The sequence below is a fragment of the Prionailurus bengalensis genome, chromosome E3 (assembly GCF_016509475.1).
Source record: "Prionailurus bengalensis isolate Pbe53 chromosome E3, Fcat_Pben_1.1_paternal_pri, whole genome shotgun sequence".
Lineage (NCBI taxonomy): Eukaryota > Metazoa > Chordata > Mammalia > Carnivora > Felidae > Prionailurus > Prionailurus bengalensis.
The window spans coordinates 31708387-31727334 of record NC_057357.1 but is presented as its reverse complement, the minus strand read 5'-3'; the positions used below and the strand labels follow the sequence as shown (position 1 = coordinate 31727334).

The following is an 18948-nucleotide window of genomic DNA, read 5'->3' as shown; positions in this document are numbered from 1 at the left end:
CCTGGTACCCGCTCCTGTCTCTTTTCTGGAGTGACTGTCACAAAATGGTCTCCCTTAACGTGCTGCCCCTTTGGGTGGGATGCCTTGAAAGGGGCTTGCCTGGGATTCTCTGAACTCTTTGTCTCCCCTTGATGGGCCCATCCTACGGGCTGTCGGGGACACAGATCCCGGGCCACGTCCTCCTCCTTACTCTGAGGCCCTTAAGCCGAGTTTGGGATCTCTGTAAATACCCTGATGCGAGATTCAAGTTTGCGGGGGCCCCTGGAGAAAACGGAGGGGTTAGAACTTGCGTAAACAGCTGTGTTCTGGCCCAGTGGACTCTGCCGACGGCATCTGAACGGATCGGGCCCCCTCTTCCCAGGTCTTTGCGGAACCTGCTCGACGGTGAGATGGAGCATTCTGCTGCACTCCGGCAGGAGGTTGATGCGTTGAAAAAGAAGGTGGCCGAGCAGGAAGAGCGGCACGTCACGAAGGTCCAGGCGCTGGCAAGGTAGGGGGGCGGAGGGCCCGAGAGGCGGGCGTGGGCGGCGGCCGGTTAAGAACCCAGGCACGGCCTTCACTGGCGCTTGGAATGAAAAAAAAAAAAAGAAAAGGAAGAAACCAACGGAAATCAGCGCGTTTGAAACCTTCACGTAACTTTTTGCATAAGTACCGAATGATGTGTGTGCCCACGGTTCAAAACGCGAGGGGCAGTAGGTAGGGCTAAGTGATCCCCAGCCGCCCCTCTGGTCCCCCGGAGGCGGGCCGTGGGAGCGATTCTGGAGACGCTCCTTAGCTCCATGTGGCCACTTCCTTTCTTCTTTTCACCTCCTCCTCCCTCCTCCCTCCCCCCTTCATGAAAGGTGGTCGTGTATTGTACAGTGCACTCACTTGGCCTCACGGAGCTTGTTCTTTGTGGGTGCACGGGGGGCTGCCGGCTGTGTGAAAGCTCGTGACATTTCTCGGTCTGCGCCAGAGTTCATCCCACCCGCGTGCCGACTGCCAGCCATTGGAAGTGGTTTGTGACCCTTTGCTGATAATGGTGTTTGTAGTAATGCCACAGTGATTTGTGTTTGTGACTTGATTCTCCTATGACTGTATTTATTGGAAAAACTACCAGGAGTAGAATTGCTGGGTCCAGGTGCCGTAGTTTTCTAAGGTGAGTGGAGGGCACCTGTCCCCTCTCCTCAGAGGCTGGGCCAACATGTTCCCTGGAACAGCAGCCAAGAGGCCTGCTCCGGCCCGTCTGGGCCCGAAGGGGCTGCGTCCCCCCTGTGGGTCCCGGACAACATCACCGGGAAAAAAGTGGCCCTGACAGAATTTTCGTCTGCGTTTTCCTAATGAAGAGTAAGGTTAAGCGTCTTCTTGTTAAAGAGCCATTTTATTTCCTTGGCTGTGATTTAGTTTATATTTTATTAAAGAAAACTCAGAATCTCCAGTCGGATAAAAATGTGGATTTTCCTGAATTTGTTCACGTGCAAAGATCGTTAGGTACTCCACTTTGTCTGTCTGCTTCTCTGAACCACTTCCATTTCATGTTAATGACTTACATGCCCGGATGTGGCCTTTCATTGAGTTAATGTCCCACGTTAAAATAACTTCCATTTGTTGGACATTTGAGTTTGCGTTTGTTGCCTTTTGTAGGTAAGATAAGCAGTTCATTGGTGATTCTTTAAAGCTACTTGAAAATAAGACCAGGGGCACGTGGGTGGGTCAGTCGGTTGAGCATCCGATTCTTGATTTCAGCTCCGGGTCATGTTCGGTTCCTGAATTTGAGCCCTGCATCGGGCTCTGCCCTGCCCGAGCCTGCTCGGGGTTCTCTCTCCCCATGCTCTCTCTGCCCCTTCCCTGCTTGTGCGTGCGCTCTCTCTCTGTCTCTCTCTCAAAATAAATAAACATTAAAAATAAGACCAGGAGGTGGGGCTGTCTGGGTATGTAGGGGAGTCCAGAGCTCGGTAACCAATAGCAGCATTTACTGCCCTGGTGCTGCTGGGTGATGTGGCACTAATGGAGTTGTTACATACATGTCCTCGAGAGTTGGTGCCATGATCCCATATCTAACTTTAATTAGAATGTCTTCACGTTTTACAGTGACCTCTCAAGAGCATCTGACAGTTAAAGGACTATGATGAGTCCAGTCCTAGGTTTTCTCCCCTGGACCACCATTTAGCCTGGCCACGCCAGGAAACCGTGGTATCATTGTGTTTGCTTACAATAAAGGTTGGCGTCTATAGACACTCTGGTTCTGAGCCACAGACAGACTTCTGTTCTCGGTCGTTCTTGGATTGTGCCAGGAGTCGGCTTAGCCTGGAGTCCCAGCTGCATCGCTTGCAGATTGTGTGTTTCTGGGTGATTTCTTAGTGGGAATGAGTGTGCATTTCCTCGTTTGCAAACTAGGATGGTCGTATGCAACAGAAAGGACAAAATGATTGTATTTGAAAGGACGTGAGGCCCTAGACACAGGCAGTTAGGTGTATTTTACAGTAAGTGTGTTTCAGGACCTGATAATTCTGGGGAGAATTTTAGCCCATGAGTGGAAAAGAAAAGTTTTTTTTTTTCCCCTCACTTAAGAGAGGGTGTGAGTGGGGGCACCTGGGTGGCTCAGTCGGTTGAGCGACTGACTTCTGCTCAGGTCCTGATCTCATGGTTTGTGAGTTCAAGCCCCGCATCGGGTTCTCTGCTGACGGCTCGGAGCCTGGAGCCTGCTTTGGGTTCTGTGTCTCCCTCTCCCTCTGCCCCTCCCCCACTCATGCTCTGTCTCTCTCTGCCTCGGAAAGAAACACTAAAAAAAAATTTTTTTTAAAAAGAGAGGGTGTGAATGGAAGGAAGGGAAGGAGAGAGGAAGGGAGGATCTTAAGCAGGTTCCATGCTCAGTGCAGAGCCCAACATGGGATTCGATCCTATAGTCCTGGGATCATCACTTGAGCTGAATTCAAGAGTCAAACTCTTTTTTTTTAATGTTTATTTATCTTTGAGAGAGAGAGAGAGAGTGGGGGAGGAGCAGACAGAGAGGGAGTCACAGAATCCGAAGCAGGCTCCAGGCTCTGAGCCGTCAGCACAGAGCCCGACCTGGAGCCCAAACCCACAAACCACCTGATGGTGACCTGAGCAGAAGTCGGATGCTTTACTGAGCCGCCCAGACTCCCTTCGAGGTCAGACTCTTAACTGAATGAGCCACCCAGGTGCTCCTTAAATTCTTTGTTTTCTTAGCTGTCAGATGAGGATAAGAAAATCCTGTACCTCACTGTTGTTGCAGGATTAAATGAGAACCCATATGTCGGCTCAGTAAATGTGCCTCATAAATGCTCATAAATGATGGTAAATGTTGCCATCATTTTTCTTTAGTACAATAATTACATTACTAAGAAACCTTACCTAATCAAAACCTAAATTTTAATGGCAGTGGTGCAGAAATAATTAAATGCTAGGCTCTTTCAGACCCTAAGAAGTGAAATTATTTCTGCTGTATATATTGGAGTACTCAGGGTGTTCGTGTGGATGTGTGTTTTACTTGCTTTGAGTGTGGTTGCACAAGTGAAAAACCCCAGAACAAATCCAGCATTTTATCACATTCCTTTTTGCTCAAAATTAATGGCTTTCCTTGGTGCTGTCGTGGCTCAGCCAAGAACAAGGTCATTAAACCAGCCCAGTGCTTTTAGGGCCCCAAGCCGCTGCTCAGTCCTGAGGTGGACGTATTTGCCGTCAGCAGCACGTCAGGGCATGTGAATCTCCTTCCCTAAATGATTGCCTCCCTTCCTACTGAATTAAGAATGCTCAAGTGATGAGACAGGTGTTCACAGGAGGAAGACCTTTCCATGAGAACTGCCTGGGAGAGAAGCAAGTGACCTGGGTTGTTGGACGCTTGCTGGCCTGTTGTCTGTTTAGGCTCATTTTATTAGGTAGCTTTTGCTGTGTAAAAAATTATTTCTAAGCTTGGCCGTTTAAAACGCAAAACCAGGGTCCTCTACAATTCTCGTGGGTTGGGAATCTGTGAATGGCTCAGCTGGGAGGTGGTCCGTCAGAGTCGATCACAAGGCTGCAGTCCTCTGATGGCTTGGCTGGAACTCGAGGGTCCGCTTCTGAGCTCACTGGTGTGGTCGCTGGTGAGAGGCCTGTGTTTCTGCCACAAGGGCCTCTAGAGTAGAACTGCTCACAACACAGCAGCTGGCTTCCCGGAGTGAGTAAGCACTCCCCCACCCGGAAGCCACGGTGTCTCTTGCAACCTAATGTTAGGAGTGAGACCCTCTCAGGTTCACTGTTCTCTGTGGTCCCAAAGATCAACCCTGGTTGAGTGTGGGAGGAGTCTACACATGAATGTGATGACCACGAGGCAGGGGTCGTTGGAGGTCAGTTTGGGGGCTGCCCTCCAGGCCCACCAGGATTCTTTCACCCCCTGGGGTAGACCCTATCCCAGTCTTTCTTGGTGGGTGTGGTTCTTCGTTCCTGTTGTGTGTGATTCGGTGGAAACGACCCCACCACTGCCCAGCTGGGTTCCAGGGCAGGGTAGGTGGACCAGGCCTGGGCAGCCGGCTTGTTCTGTTTCCTGGTCACTGTGATTGGCTCACAGAAGGTCATGTAGCCAGGTTGATGAGGTCTTCTTGAGGGCCTTCTTGAGAAGGTTATACTATAAGCCAGGAGTTGCTGGGTGCAGTCTTTGCTGCTATGTGGGAAGATCCTGACCCCAAATGGCAACAACACAGTGAAAAATGGAGACAACCTGGCAGGTTCTAATGATAGACCTCGAGCTCCTAGATCCAGCCTTTCCGGAAGCTGTTGTTCTCCTGGACTTGGCAGTTACATGAACTAATACGTTCCTTCTGTTACTTGGGCCTCTTTGTAACTGGTCTTCTCTGTTAACAATCCCGAGTCCTATCTGACCGGGCTTCTTTTTTTGGATAATGGCAGATTGGAGTGAGTTGTGTTTCCTCCATACCTAAGTAAAATCGCTGCCTTAACCATGAACCTGTCAGGTCCATGAAGAGACACGCATCTGGTCATGACTGTGGAGGCCATGTCCTGAGGGGAACCCGGTGGGTTGACGGAGCCCTGCTCAAGGCCTTGTCTTCCTGTGTTCCTTCAGCACCAGCCCCACTATTACTCTCGGTCACACCTTTACCTCCTGTTCAGGACGTTTGGTGTGTGAATAAGAACGTGTAGCTGGTTGTGTGATGGAGCCATTCCCTTTACGCTTCGGAGCCTCTGGTTCCTCGTCTATTGAAAATGGAAGAGGTGGTGGGTGTGCCTGGGTCCTCTCCCTGCCTCCCGTGGGAGGACGAAAAGCAGGACGCTGTGTGATGTGTCGTAGTGATGGCTGGCGTGCCAGGGCTGTGTCTGACCCTTGGCTGGGGAAGCAGCGCAGCGACCCTTCCCCTGGCTGGGCCACCTCGCACATCCTCACGTCTCCCTTTCCCTGTCTGTGAACCGATGCATGATAATCTTAACCAATGTCACTAAGCTTTTGGCTGTAGGAACCCGAACCAAACTAGCTTGGATCAACAGGGCAATTTTATGTTGATGTGACCGGTCCCTCTCTTCAGGACCCAGGTTCTCTCGGGAGGTCCTTGCTCTGCCCTTGGCCCTGTGTCCTCTCTGTTAGTGTTCTTGGGCAGGGCCTTGGCACGTAGCAGTAAAGAGGGACTCTGCTAACGCCAAGCCTCGTGCGGGATCTGAAGAGCAGAGACTCTGTCCTGATGTCCAGGTAGAACATCTTCGACTGCACTGGGCCTGTTGTGGGCAGCAGTGAGCAGAAGGCCATGATTGACTGCCATGCGTCAACGGGCAGATAAATCCTGTCTCTTGCACTTTGGCCTAAGTTGGTGGGGACGAGGACATGAGCTTTTTTGCTCCTCAAGCCCTGAGCAGAGCTCCAGGCTCCTTGTAAACGTTCACTACGTGGTCCCTGATTTCTTCTTAGCTGGCGCATTGGCCATGGGTGGCTACAGATGCCGAGGCTAGAACAAGAGCTTGCGGGTTCTTCCCTTATCCCAGCTTCTCCCTGCAGTGAGTACCTTAGAGCCTTTGGCCTCTCACTGGCCTTCACTTGACCTTCAGCTCCTCCCGGTGTGATTTTTGCCGCCCCGTGTGCCCAGCGTCCCTTTATTGGTCTCTGTGGGGCTGCTGAGTAGTTGCCTGCTGTGTCAGTGTCCTGTTGGTGGCCAGAACTGCACTACACCATCTGTAAGGGAAGGCTGGATGAGGATCTTGGGAGCCTCGATCCTGTCATTCCACTCGCTGTCCTCTGGGAGACTTTGGTTGGCTTTCTATGAAGGCTTTAAATCTGTTTCTGCCCTAAGTCTGTCTCTGCCTTTTTCTCGTTGTTAAATTAGAAAAATGAGATGAATATGCTTTTTGTGGAAAAGGACAGAATGTGTCTTCAACGTCCATCTGAAGGCATTGATGGTTTTGTTTTGTCTTAGCAAGTCTTTATTTTAATTCTAGTTAACATACAGTGCGATAGTCGTTTTGGGAGTAGAATTCAGTGATTCATCACTTACATACAACACCCAGTGCTCATCATATAGGTGCCGCCCTACCCACACTAATGATGTTTTTAATCCCAAGAGTCCAATAGTCAGCGTTGAGAAGGTCACACGCAGGTCCTATGTCCTCTTTTCTGTCTTTCCTTGGTTGGATCTTGATGTCCAGTGATAATTTGACCTCGTCAGCAGTCACCGAATCTTGTGGACTTGGGGTTCTCAGGCTCTAGAAGAATCTCTATTCTTTTTTTAAAATAAATATTGGGGAAAAATTTTTGATAAGGTCCCCTTTACTGCAATGAAATGCACAGTTACAATAACCTACGGATGGGAGCTAATTATTTAAAATTGAGTATAACTCCCTAACTACTATGAAGGAGAAGGCTGAGGAAAGTAACATGTAATAAAAGGTAGATTTCAATATATTATTGGCCGGGCATGGCTTTGATGGAGAACATGATGCGGTTGAGTGCTTGCACCTACTTACAACGCATGGATTTGGTTTTAAAGGCAGTACAGTAAGAAGATCACCAGGCATTCTTGATAAGAACAGAAAATGACAGAGCAGAGTGTACGTGGGTAGATTCTTGGGTAAAAACTAGTATGTTGTGTATATGTGAAATGAATTGTAGACTCAGACTGTAGATGAACGTTGCACCCATGTGAAGCGTCCTAGGACAGTTGAAAGGACAGTGGGATGTAGGTTGCTCTAGGGTGTGGGGCTGCCTTGGCCACCAGGACTGCTGGTGTCTCTGCCCACCCCCCCCACCCCCCGGCAGCCCACCATAGTCACCAGGGGGGCTTTAGAAACACCAACGTCCATACCTCTAGGAGGCATTCCAATGCCATTTGCAAATGTGCCATCAGAACTGGGTGTTGAGGAGCCTTCTGGTCCATTTTCACTTGCTTGAGTCCTTGAGAGTCTTTAGCCAAGAACTAGACCATGACCACACTGAATTCTCTGTGGAGCCCCCTCTGTGTGTGCCAGCCTACTCTGGTGCTCTTGTCCCTCACTTCCCCTTGAACACGAAGCTTGCTTTCCCCAAGGTCGCTGGTTCTTATACTTGGCTGAGTCGCATTAGCTGAATAAGGTGTGCTCTTCGTCATTCTCCACAAGCCCTTGTCAGCGGCTGACAGTCCTTTATGACTTACCCCGGAGCAGCCAAGGAGAGTTAAGTGCATGGGGTGGAGCAGGGAGGAGTAGAAGACGCACACGTCGGGGCTGGAGACAAGATGGTCAGGGGGAACCGGGTTCCTGAAGTTTAATGCTTCCGAAATTCAGTGAAGGATGGAGTCAGACCAGATGCAGCTGGCTGTAACCTGTAGGTGTGACAATGGAGGGGCAGATATATAGATATCTTCATATATATGTGTGTATGTATGTATACATATGTATGTAAAGATTTTAACCTTTTGGCTGACATTTTTGCTTGTATTCCAGTAGACTTGGCCCTTCTTAGCGGGAAGCGTAGTGTAATGGTCTGGGGCAAGTCTTGCATTGGAGCCCTCCTTCTCAAGGTCAAGAGTAGGGTAAGGTGAGTGAGAAACTCCATCTGAAGGTCATGGAAGTACTTTGGCCACTTGTATTGTGTGATTTCGGGTGGTAATTGTACCCCTAATGCTTCTCATGTAGAAAACTGGGATAATCTTCTCACTCTTACAGATACTATTCAAGAGCTAATGAATGAAGAGGGCTAAGCCCAGTGAGTACCCTGAGTAAGTACTTAGGAGAAGCCAGCCATGGTCGTTAGTGTTTTCGTGGAAGTAAATTATGTCTCTGTCCAAGCTTGCAAAGAGTCATTGTCTGGAGTTAATCTAGCCTGATGTTGCTCAGATGTAACTAACTTTCTAATAAAGAATTCTTGGGGTTGGGGCGCCTGGGTGGCGCAGTCGGTTAAGCGTCCGACTTCAGCCAGGTCACGATCTCGCGGTCCGTGAGTTCGAGCCCCGCGTCGGGCTCTGGGCTGATGGCTCAGAGCCTGGAGCCTGTTTCCGATTCTGTGTCTCCCTCTCTCTCTGCCCCTCCCCCGTTCATGCTCTGTCTCTCTCTGTCCCAAAAATAAATAAAACGTTGGAAAAAAAAAATTTTTAAAAAAAAAAAAATAAAAAAAGAATTCTTGGGGTTGAAGTGCTAAATGCCTCGCTTAGACTTGGCTGTATATTACATTCACCAGGGGAGCTTTGAAAACTGTGTCTACCCAACCCTCCCAGAGCTTCCCGCCCCCCCCCCCCCCCCCCCCCCCCCCCCCCCCCCCCCCCCCCCCGTCCCCTAGGAAAAACCTGTCCATGCTGCCCCTCCAGACCAATTACGTCCAAATCACTGGCAGCAAAACCCACCCTGCCCCAGTAAGTAATTCCAGGGTGTAGCCAAGGTGGCTGGTGGTGGTAGAGGTTTAGAGCAGCCTTCCTCAAACCCGAATGTCTCCACCAGTACCCATGGCGATCGTGGCTGGGTGGGGCCTGTCAGCAGGTGTCTCTCACAAGCTCCTGGTGCTGTTGATGCCTTGGGTTCCTGACCCACACTCTAAGCAGTAGGGATGTGAAAGGGGCAGTTCTCTGAAACCACCTGGGCTTGTAGAAAGCTCAAGGCTCTTGTGATTGTTTTTTTTGTTTCTTTCAGTGCCAAAGCGGGAGTTAGTTTTGTTTGCAGGTTTTTTGTTTTTTATTTATTTATTTATTTATTTTTGGGACAGAGAGAGACAGAGCATGAACGGGGGAGGGGCAGAGAGAGAGGGAGACACAGAATCGGAAACAGGCTCCAGGCTCTGAGCCATCAGCCCAGAGCCTGACGCGGGGCTCGAACTCCCGGACCGCGAGATCGTGACCTGGCTGAAGTCGGACGCTTAACCGACTGCGCCACCCAGGCGCCCCGGTTTTTTGTTTTTTTTTAATGTTTATTTAATTTTGAGAGAGAGAGAGAGAGAGAGAGAGAGAGAGAGAGAGAGAGAGCAGGGGTTGGGGAGGGGCAGGGGGAGACAGAAGGAGACACAGAATCCAAAGCAGGCTCCAGGCTCTGAGCTGTCAGCCCAGAGCCGCATACGGGGCTCGAACTCACGAACCGTGAGATCATGACCTGAGCCGAAGTCGGCCGCTCAACTGACTGAGCCACCCAGGCACCTCTTGTTTGCAGTTTGAAAACTAGAATACTTTGATCCACTACAAGAATGATTTACCATTCCCATTTGCCATTTTTGCTTTTGCTTTTATTTTTAAGCTAATGATGAGAATACCATGTAGGTTTGCTTTTGGTGGGTTTTGAAGGATCTGCATTTGAGCTTTTAGCATGAGCCCAGCATCCTGCGGCTTGATTTGCTCCTTTGATGTGGAATTGGATGCTTTCATGTTCAGATGCATGCAGGTGGGATGCCAGGGCAGGATTCTGCCGTGACTAGGCAGCTGGAGAGTTCTTGAGAAAGCTCTGGTTTCCATGCTTTTTTTTTTTTTTAAATCACCTTTAAATTGTAAAAGTACCATATGCTGAAATGGAAAAGAGCATCCCAAATCTCCCGACACCAGCCTAACGATGTTCTCCCCTCTTAGTCCATTTCAGTACGATTTGTACCTGGTTCTACCACCATCAGTGTGTGCGTGCATTTTTTAATAACATTTTCTTGCGCTTCTCTGTAGACTTCAAATTATGTTTAGAGATCTCCCCCTCCCCCAAGAATATAAAAATGTACAAATGGTAGTCCTTAAGTCTGAGACTAAGAGAGGTTTAAAGAAGAAAATCCTCTGGACGCAATTACCGTTCATGTCTTTTATTTATTACTGATGAGGCCTTTATCCCAATTCATCTTATGTATGTATTCATTTTACATAATTCAGATCGTTCTGAATCTGCAAGTTGGTCTGCTCTGAAAAGCAATTAGCATCCCATCATGCAGGTTTCCTCACGCTGTTCACTTCTGTGGGCATCCCTTTCAGAGGCCGTGTGGAAGTCTGTTTGGCTTTGGCCTTGTTTCTCACACTATTTCCTTAACCATTTCTCTCCACTCTTTTCCAACACCCACACCACCCCCCTCCACTGTAGGAGTAGGATTTCTACTAATGTGTTTTTTGGTAAAGCTCTTTAAAGTCCTTAATCTAGACTTCTAGAAGCTGAGTTTCGATGTTAGAAGGTATCTGTAAAGGCCCTTGCTCCATAGGGCCAAAGTCCTTCCCGGGAAAGAGGTGTCACCTGATAGCCCCTTGGTGATAGGTGGAGGGCCTGCCTCTTTGTCCTTTGTGAAGGCTGTAAAGGAGGCCGCCATATCTGACCAAATAGTTTCCACATGGGCCAGTGTTCGGCTGCTTCTGGTTTTCTGAGATTATAGCCTTGTGTCTCACTTGTTTTCGCCTCTCTCAACTTCTTTCCTCTGTGTGTATGGGCAGGAAAAGGATCGCTGGGCAAAGGATAGGAATGTGTTAATGGCCCCAGTCCTGGGTTGCTCTGGCTCCAGGGTGAGGCAGGAGGATCCACCCAGAGAGCTTCAGCCGGTTTAATAACCTTCTCCTCTCAGCTCCTGCTTCTCAGAGTGCAGAAGTTGAAGGTGTATTTGGCACGGATGATTTTCCAGCTGGTTTTTCTTTAGGAAGTAGAGACATGGGGATCATCCTTTCCCCAGACAGAAAAATGAAGAAGCCAAACGTGTTAACACCTGAACCAAAAATGATGAGACAACCTTCCCAAACACCGTGCGAGGTGGACGGTCCTAAAGGTGCTTTCACCCTCCTTTCACAATGCCATGACCCATGTGAGTTTCCTAGACACTTTTTCCGTATGAAAATCAGGGACCGGAAGAGAGGAACTGGAGCATCGTGGCATCTGTTAGAGCAAAATCACGTACAAGGGAGAAAGCCACGTGCTTGTTTATTTTCTCTAAAGCTTCTAGAACCCAATCAAAGACTCCGGTTTTGTTGATGAACTAAAATTTTTAGGGGGAGGAAGCAGCAAGGTATATTTGCACGAACAGCTGCATTTTGCAGCACGTGCCCACGTTGAACGGCTAGGCATTAGCGCCATTAGCGGTCGGTGCCAGATGTTCCCCGCAAAATGTGCACCAAACATGGATTTGGGCGGTTCATCAAGATGCAGAAAAAACCCGCAGCTGCCGGGGCGGGGGGAGGGGGGGGAACGGGGAGAAGGTTGTGTCTGAAACATTGTTGCAGCCCATCACATTCCCCATCAGAGCACAGGAGCGGGAGATAAAAAAAAAAAAATTACCCAAACCAGTAACTGTGATAGAACTCTGATTAAAAGGTCACGATGATTATCCACGGAGGAGGGGAACGCGTTTACCATTCATTAACGTTCCATTTGCTGTATTTTCTGATGAGAAGTCAGTAGAGAAGTCTGGAGGAGTCAATAAAAATAACGGAAGGGTTTTGAGGGGAAACCGAAGCAGAGCCGGGGAAGGGAGAACAATTGGAAGAGAGAGTGGCTCCCCCGAGCGAGTGTCAGCGTCTGTGCTACTCGAGGGAAGTGGTTGAAAGGCCCCAGTCGGACCTGGCTGACCCCAGAAGCTGGACCCCTGTGCTCAGTTGAACACCCTGGCCTGTTTGCCTGGGGAGAGGCAGAGTTTGTAACCTGGTTATCCGTAGAGAAATTTTCAAGCCTTGCCTTTCCGGTATGGTTCACGAGGTGGCAATTTCCATGTCCCCGCGCGTGAAGCCTGGGTCTTAAATATAGCTGGCATGTGGATGCCCTGCAGGCGGTGACAGTGACAGTGACATCACTGCCAAGCAGCGCCTTGTTATTTTGGAGCCGGGGAGGGGAACAACAGGAAGCTCAGCAGAGGGGAGATATTCTTGGCAGCGGCAGGAATGCGGTTTAAAGAGCGACATCCGTCAAGTCGAGGGCTTGTGGAAGGTGGCGGAGCTTATTTGCTCAGTCAACTGAGTTCGTGCTGGGTCCCAGACACAATGTACAGACGCGTGAGACGCTCCCCTCCCGCCACACGCCTCCTGTGGCCCAACGACCCTCGCAGAAACCTTTCAAGCGGGAGAACTGTTTCTTCAAACATGGTCTGTCTCCAGTGCTCCAAATGCAGCCTCACGGAGAGCAGGGCCGCGCAGTTGGAGGGCGGGGGTCCCGGAACACCACCTCCTGAGCTTTAATAAAACTCCATCGAGAACCATGCTGAAAAGACACGTTGTAAATGATTACCTAGAGTGGAAAGAGGTTGGCCTTTCAGTCCGGTTGCGCCTTGTTGCTGCTGCCTCGTGGGGCTGAAACCACACGTGGCCTCTACACCTCTTCTCCACTCGATGGTGAACCCAGGGGGCTTCACCGAGCGCTAAGTTAAGGGCGTCTTTTTGGATCGTGTTTTTCTCTTCATGGACTAAAAACATTTGTCTGTCAAATTTCCCAGTGGGATCCCTCTCCTTCCCTGTCTTCTCAGTCCCCCTTACTTGGTTTTTATTCCCCCTAGCTCTGTTACGATGTGCACTCTGGCTCCTTTTTTCCCCTTAAGTTGCAAGCCTCGTGAGGGCAGGGACCTCGGTCTCCTTTGTTGACTGATCTTTCTTAGGGGCCTGCACAAAGCCTGGCACGTGATAGAGCCCAGAAATTTCTTGAAAGAGCGAGTGGGTATCAGTTTCCTTTATATTGCTCTGCTGAGTTTGGCTTACCTTTCTAAGGTCCTGTCATGGTCTAAGAAGGCTGCTGGATCCCTAGCCGTTATATCTGCATTCTGTGCAGCAGGAAGGATGAAGCAGGGGAAGGGGGAAAAAAACAAAACCGTTCTGACTTGTTTTAAGGAGGTCACCCACCACTCAGAAAAGTTTCTTATATTTAAGTGGCCTGAACTATTTCTGTTAGGGATGGTGAAAAATACTTGTTTTTAGTAGGGTACCTCGTCACCCCAGACAGACTGTGGAAGGGAAGAGTTGATATTTCGGAGGGCAGATTGTGGTCTGTGCTCAGTGCCTTGCGTGTAGGCCTCCTGCGTTGGAAAAGGTCACTTTTGTTACATACAACGGTGAGGTTGCTTTCCGGGGTCAGTGGTATATTCACTTGCCCCCAAGGTGCTGAGCAGAATGGCTTTTGAGTCAGACCTTGGCTCAAATCTTTGTACTAAGCACCGGCTTAGTGCACTAGCCATGTGACCTTGGGTAAAGTCACTTTACCTCTGTGAGCCTCAATTTTTAAAAGTCTATAAAAGGGTGATAATCTAGAGCATTTTCACGCATGATGGCAAGGATTGAAGGAGATGATGGGATAAAGAAACGTGGCAGGGTGTCTTTGGCAAAGGAATCTGTATTCTCCCATCATCTTGATGACCATCTTAGCTTGTTTTCTGGTGTCTAGATTCCAGGGATCCAAGTGTGACAGACGTGGTCTCTGTGTTCCAGAAGGTCACAGAATGGCATGCTGGGCAGGGAGAAGAGTCGCTGTAAGGGGAGAGAGGCACAGACACGGCTGTTAGGTTGAAGAAAGCTGCAGGTAGCTTGGGATGGCCACAGCGCGGACTGCTAGAGTCCAGCGTGTGTTTGGGGAATGACTACGGAAGGTTCTGGAAGAGCAAACTGGAGACAGATTCCCAAGGTCCCAGTGAGGAGTTTGGCCCTGGTTCTGTGAACGGTGGGGAACTGGCCAAGGCCCTTAAGAAGGAGAGTAATTGATCAGGTCTGTTTTGTGTGTCGTTCCCTGTCCCAGGCCCTCTGGAGGACTGGATGGGACAAGGCCGGTCTTAGAGGTCTGAGTGTAGACTGGAGCCATTCGGGCAGGAGGTGGCAGTGGCCACGTCTAGGTAGGGCTGGTGTTTCCAGAGAGAAGACATGGTGGGTGAGACCATGGTGGGTCAGCACTGAGGGGTGTGGTGCTGCTTGCCCCGCACTGGATTAGGGTCTGTCTGCCCAGCGGACACCATTTCCTGGGGGTGAGGGGAGCCTGAACAAGCCGTAGATGAAGGACTTGAGGAGCTCCTCCAGGCAGAAGACCATCTCCCACCTGGGTCATTGCTGCCCCAGTGTTTTCTCTGCGATGTGCATTTCCTGCCTGAGCACCCTTCCTAGTGCCTGGTCTTTGGGAGAGTGAGGCAGCATGGAAACGTTACAGCCCTGTGCCCGTGACGGTGTGAGGCCCCAGCTGCCGAGCTCATCACTGCCCCGTGATCACATCCCGAAGTCGGGTGTGCGGTCCTGCACCCCTTTGTGATGACGGTGGTCGTCACGTCAGCAGGCCCTAAGCCCACAAGGAGGAGGTTGCCCCTGGGTCACCAGGGCGGTCACAGCTTGTGATTTGGGCTCCTTTGTGCATGTTGAGGCTCCTCTGTTTTGACTCTTTTATCTGAGTTGGAAATTGTTCAACTGGTCAAGAGATGTGGTTTTTTTTTTTTTGTTTGTTTTGTTTTGTTTTGCAGAGGGATGCACTGCGGTTGTGGCCAGGGTTGGGGTGGTGGGGGGAGATGTGGCGGGGATTTTCTGCCCGGGTGGGCTGCTCATCGGGACGTGGCCTTGGCTTTCAGAGGATCTGAACCGAGCCAAGAGGGCTCTGCCTTTCTCTGCCACAAGGCTGTACGGTGAAACTTGGGATATCTGCTTGCTCATGTTTCTTAACTTTTTTATGGAGGCATTTTTCAAATACTTAGAAGAGTCAAACCTACCACCCAGGTGCCCAGCAGTTACTCACATGCTGTCACTCTTGTCTTGCCCGTTCCTCCTCACTGACTGCTTGGGGTTGTGCTGGAGTACTTTAAATTCTAGATACCATGTCACCTGTAAAACGGGTTATATATACATCTCTAACAGATAAGGACTCGGAGGGAGAAACATAACCATATGCAGCGCTATTAGTTGCATTTAATACAAATGCCAGTGATCTCTTGGTATCCTCTAGTTTCTAAATTCAAAGATACTGGTTGTCTCAAATTCTTACAGTGACTTCGTTGAATCTATTCTGATTTTACTTTCAAAAGTGTAAATCTGCTCATGCCATTCTCCTGATTCAAACTCTGTGCACTCAGGAAAAAAAACCTTGCCTCCTTACCGTGGCCTGCAAACCCTGCACGATCTGGCTTGAGCCTGCCTGCTGTCTTTGCTGTCTTTGCTGTCTTTGCTGTTTCTTCTGCCTGGAACGTTGCCCCCCCTAGGTCTTGGCACGGCCGCTGCTCTTCCTGGTTTCTGAAGAGAGGGCAGCCTTGTCTAAGCAGGCATATCTCGCTTTCCTAACCTCTTCTCTCCCTCTCTCCTGGTCTTATGCTTTCTTATTGTGTTTTTTTTTTTTCAAAATTTTATTTAAACTACAGTTAATGTAAGGGTAATATTGGTTTCAGGAGTAGAACTGATTGATTCATTATTTACACGCAACACCCAGTGCTCCTCACCACAAGGGCCTCCTTAGAGCTCCTCCCCCTTCTAGCCCATCCCCACGCACCCCCATCCTTCAACTCCCTTTGTTCTCCATCTTGAAGTCTCTCCTGGTTTGTTTCCTACGCCCTCCCGTATGTCCGCGTGTTTTGTTTCTTAAGTTCAAGGTAAGAGTGAAATCATGCGGTATTTATCTTTGTCTGACAGACTTACTTTGCTTCACATCGTATACTCTAGCTCCGTCATTGCAGAGGGCAAGATTTCATTCTTTTCAATGGCCGAGTGATATTCCCCTGTATAGTCTGTGTATGTATACATCCCGCATCTTCTTTATCCCTTCATCAGTTGATGGACATGGTGGCCCGGTGCGTAGTTTGGCTTTTGTTCACGCTGCTGTAAACACCGGGGTGCAACTCTGTATTTTTGTATCCGTTAGGCAAATACCTGATGGCGTAGTTGCTGGATTATAGGGTAGTTCTATTTTCAGGTTTTTTTTGAAGAACCTCCACACTCTTTGCCAGTTTGCATTCCTCCCAGCCGTGCAAGAGGTTCCCCTTTCTTCATAGCCTCACCAACACCTGTTGTTTCTTGTGTTAATTTTAGCCATTTTGACAGGTGTGAGGTGGTATCTAATCATGGTTTTGATTTGTATTTCCTGATGGTGAGTGACGTTGAGCATCTTATCATGTGTCTATTAGCCATCTGGATGTCGTCTTTGCAAAAGTGTCTGTTGATGTCTTCTGCCCATTTCTTAACTGGGTTGTTTGTTTTTTGGGTGTCGAGTTTGGTAAATTATTTGTAGATTTTGGATACTAACCCTTTATCAGATAAGTCTTTTTAACATGTCTTCTCCCATGCTCGAGTCTGCCTTTTGGTTTTGTTGATTGTTCCCTGTGCAGAAGCGTTTTATTTTGATGAAGTCACAATCGTTCATTTTTGCTTTTGTTTTCGGGCCTTTGGTGACGTGTCTGGTAAGAATTTGCCATGGCTGAGGTCAAACTCCCTCCTGGTTTTAAACTTCTTCACACTGCCTGTCCTTGGACATTTCTTAGTGTTCTTGTTTGATGTAGACCTCCTTCCACTCACAGATGTCTGCCACCTAGGGCTCGGCCCAGGCCCGCTAGGGTGTTCTGTTCCCCCAGTGCCTGGCACTTGAGCCGTTCAGCCAGCACTTGTTACATGAGTGGACGATTATTGAGCACAGCGCTTTTGCACTGTGTGGCCTGGGAGCCAGGAGCACTCACCTCTTGTAGGGAGGACTCGTAAAGGGAGTTGGCCTTCCCTTTGTCTTTTTTTTTTTTTTTGGTACTCATAATGTTGGCACAGGTAGGTCAGGCCCTCAGAAAAAGCCATGCTAATTATTATTTACATAATAGTGTATTATTTTATATATTATAAATATATTTATCTGGCAATATATTATAGTTACTATTTATATAATACTGTTTTTATATCAATATAATTTTATATATTATAAACATAATTACCTTATAACATATCATAGTTATTATTTACAGAATAATACTCTGTAGGCCACGCAGAGTAGCATCGTTGGTTTCTGTAACTCTCTCCCATTAAGAGGAGGTCCCAAATGAGATTTTGAATCCTCCCCTCCCACATTCGGGCTGGGAAACCGGGTTACAGACTAGGAAGTCAGGACCCCGACAGGTGGTCATTTCAAGGTTTGGCCTCCCGGTATCCGGAGAGCAGACCGTGCGGCCTGACGGGTTGCGCCCCGGGCTTCACAGGAGGACTGTTGGGGGAGCCTGCAGGTTGTGTGCTGCAAGCCCCAGGTGCCTCCCTTCTGAGGACCTCAAGTTGCTCCTGCAGAAGGTGGGGCGAGCCAGCACCTCCAGAGCAGCGGCCAGCAGGGCCTTCCCCGGGCTCTTTCTGTGCCGCACAAGGGCCACTGTAACTGCTGACTGTGTCCGGCCTGGAGATGAACGAACGTGGCCACAGCTCCCTGAACAGATGCTGTCCGTTAACCGGAGCTGAAACGTGTTTTTTAACTACTTTTCTTCCCCCCCTTTTCCGAAGTGTTTTCTGTGCCCCAGGGATTGTTTGGTCTGTCAGCTCAGCTATTCCTCACAGCAGCCAGTGAGTCGGGTCCTGTGCTTCTCCGTTTACAGGAGGGAGGCCAAGCTCACACACCTACACAGAGACGGGGCTGGGGTTTGAACCTGTGTCTGCCTCCCGACTCTGTTGTCAGGTGCCCTTGACATCCCTCTTCACGGTCATCAGGGTGGTTTTAGCACCGTGTGAGAGTCACAGTGGGTCTCTTGCAACGTTGTGATTCGTTTTTGTCCCAACCCTGGCTGTTTGCAGTCCAGGATAACGATGGTTGAAAGGGGGTCGCCTCCTGCATTTTCGTAGTCCCAAAATAGCGCCTGGTTCTGAAGCTTCTGTCTGGCTGCCCCTCTCAACCCCTCGGCCACTCTCCTGCTACGTGTGACGCAGGCTTAAAGCTTCTTTCTGGCGACCGTCCCCTGTATTGCTTTTCCCTGAATCTTCACGGAGAACTTGAGAATGCAGCTTTCCCGGAAAGTTTTATATAGCAAGACATGTTGACAGGAAGACCGATCGTGGGGCTGTAAATTGAAGAAAAACAGGCAGCAATTTGTCTGATGCGTTCCAGTTCTGTTCTTTTACCTTCTTCGAGTCTGAGTTATGGAGACGGTTTCCTCTCGCTTCGGAGGTTAAACTGCTAGGTGGTGTTTTATTGGGGAACGTTCTATTAAAGCATTAAGAACAATTAGATGCGGAGTCCTATTTTATTTTTGCAGGTTTTGACACTTAAGTAATTGGAAGTTTGGCTCTCTCTTTTGCTCTTCCTTTAAAGAATTCGGAAAACGCTGGAAGAAGATGTATTTCAGGGGGAGTTTGGCGGCATCCTTCCTGTAATCGCCCAGAGAAGGAGAAAAAACGTGGGCTTTTGGAGTTGGAAACCTCCAGACCTGAGGGGCTTTGCTGGGGCAGCCGTGCCCTCCCCGCTGAGACCCTCAGGATGGAACAGGCTGTGCTTGTGTGGATTCTGGCAGGTTTTTGTTCATAGCCCCGACTGTGAGCTTCTAATTACATATGTGGGGCCTCTCTGATGATGGTCTGTCTGCTGCGGGACTCAGACTCCCATGAGAAGGAGGGTCCTGGCTCTTTGTCTCGGCTCTGACTCTTCCAACCTGAACCCCACACCTCACGCAGCAGATGC

The 18948-nt window shown here is 49.3% G+C and overlaps 1 protein-coding gene and 1 long non-coding RNA gene across 3 annotated transcripts in view; one reads left to right on the top strand and one right to left on the bottom strand.

The window, feature by feature from the left end:
- The window catches only part of SNX29 (sorting nexin 29), a 500693-nt gene that overhangs the window by 123166 nt on the left and 358579 nt on the right, over positions 1–18948 (top strand). For both annotated transcript variants that reach the window (XM_043560511.1, XM_043560512.1), the window contains exon 13: positions 362–490. In XM_043560511.1, the coding sequence (XP_043416446.1) occupies positions 362–490 (129 nt within the window). The remainder of the gene's footprint in view (positions 1–361; positions 491–18948) is intronic.
- Positions 13673–16284, bottom strand: LOC122471655. Its single transcript, XR_006294230.1, has 2 exons — positions 15957–16284; positions 13673–15152 (listed from the first exon to the last, which is right to left on the bottom strand). It is a non-coding gene; the product is annotated as an uncharacterized LOC122471655 (long non-coding RNA).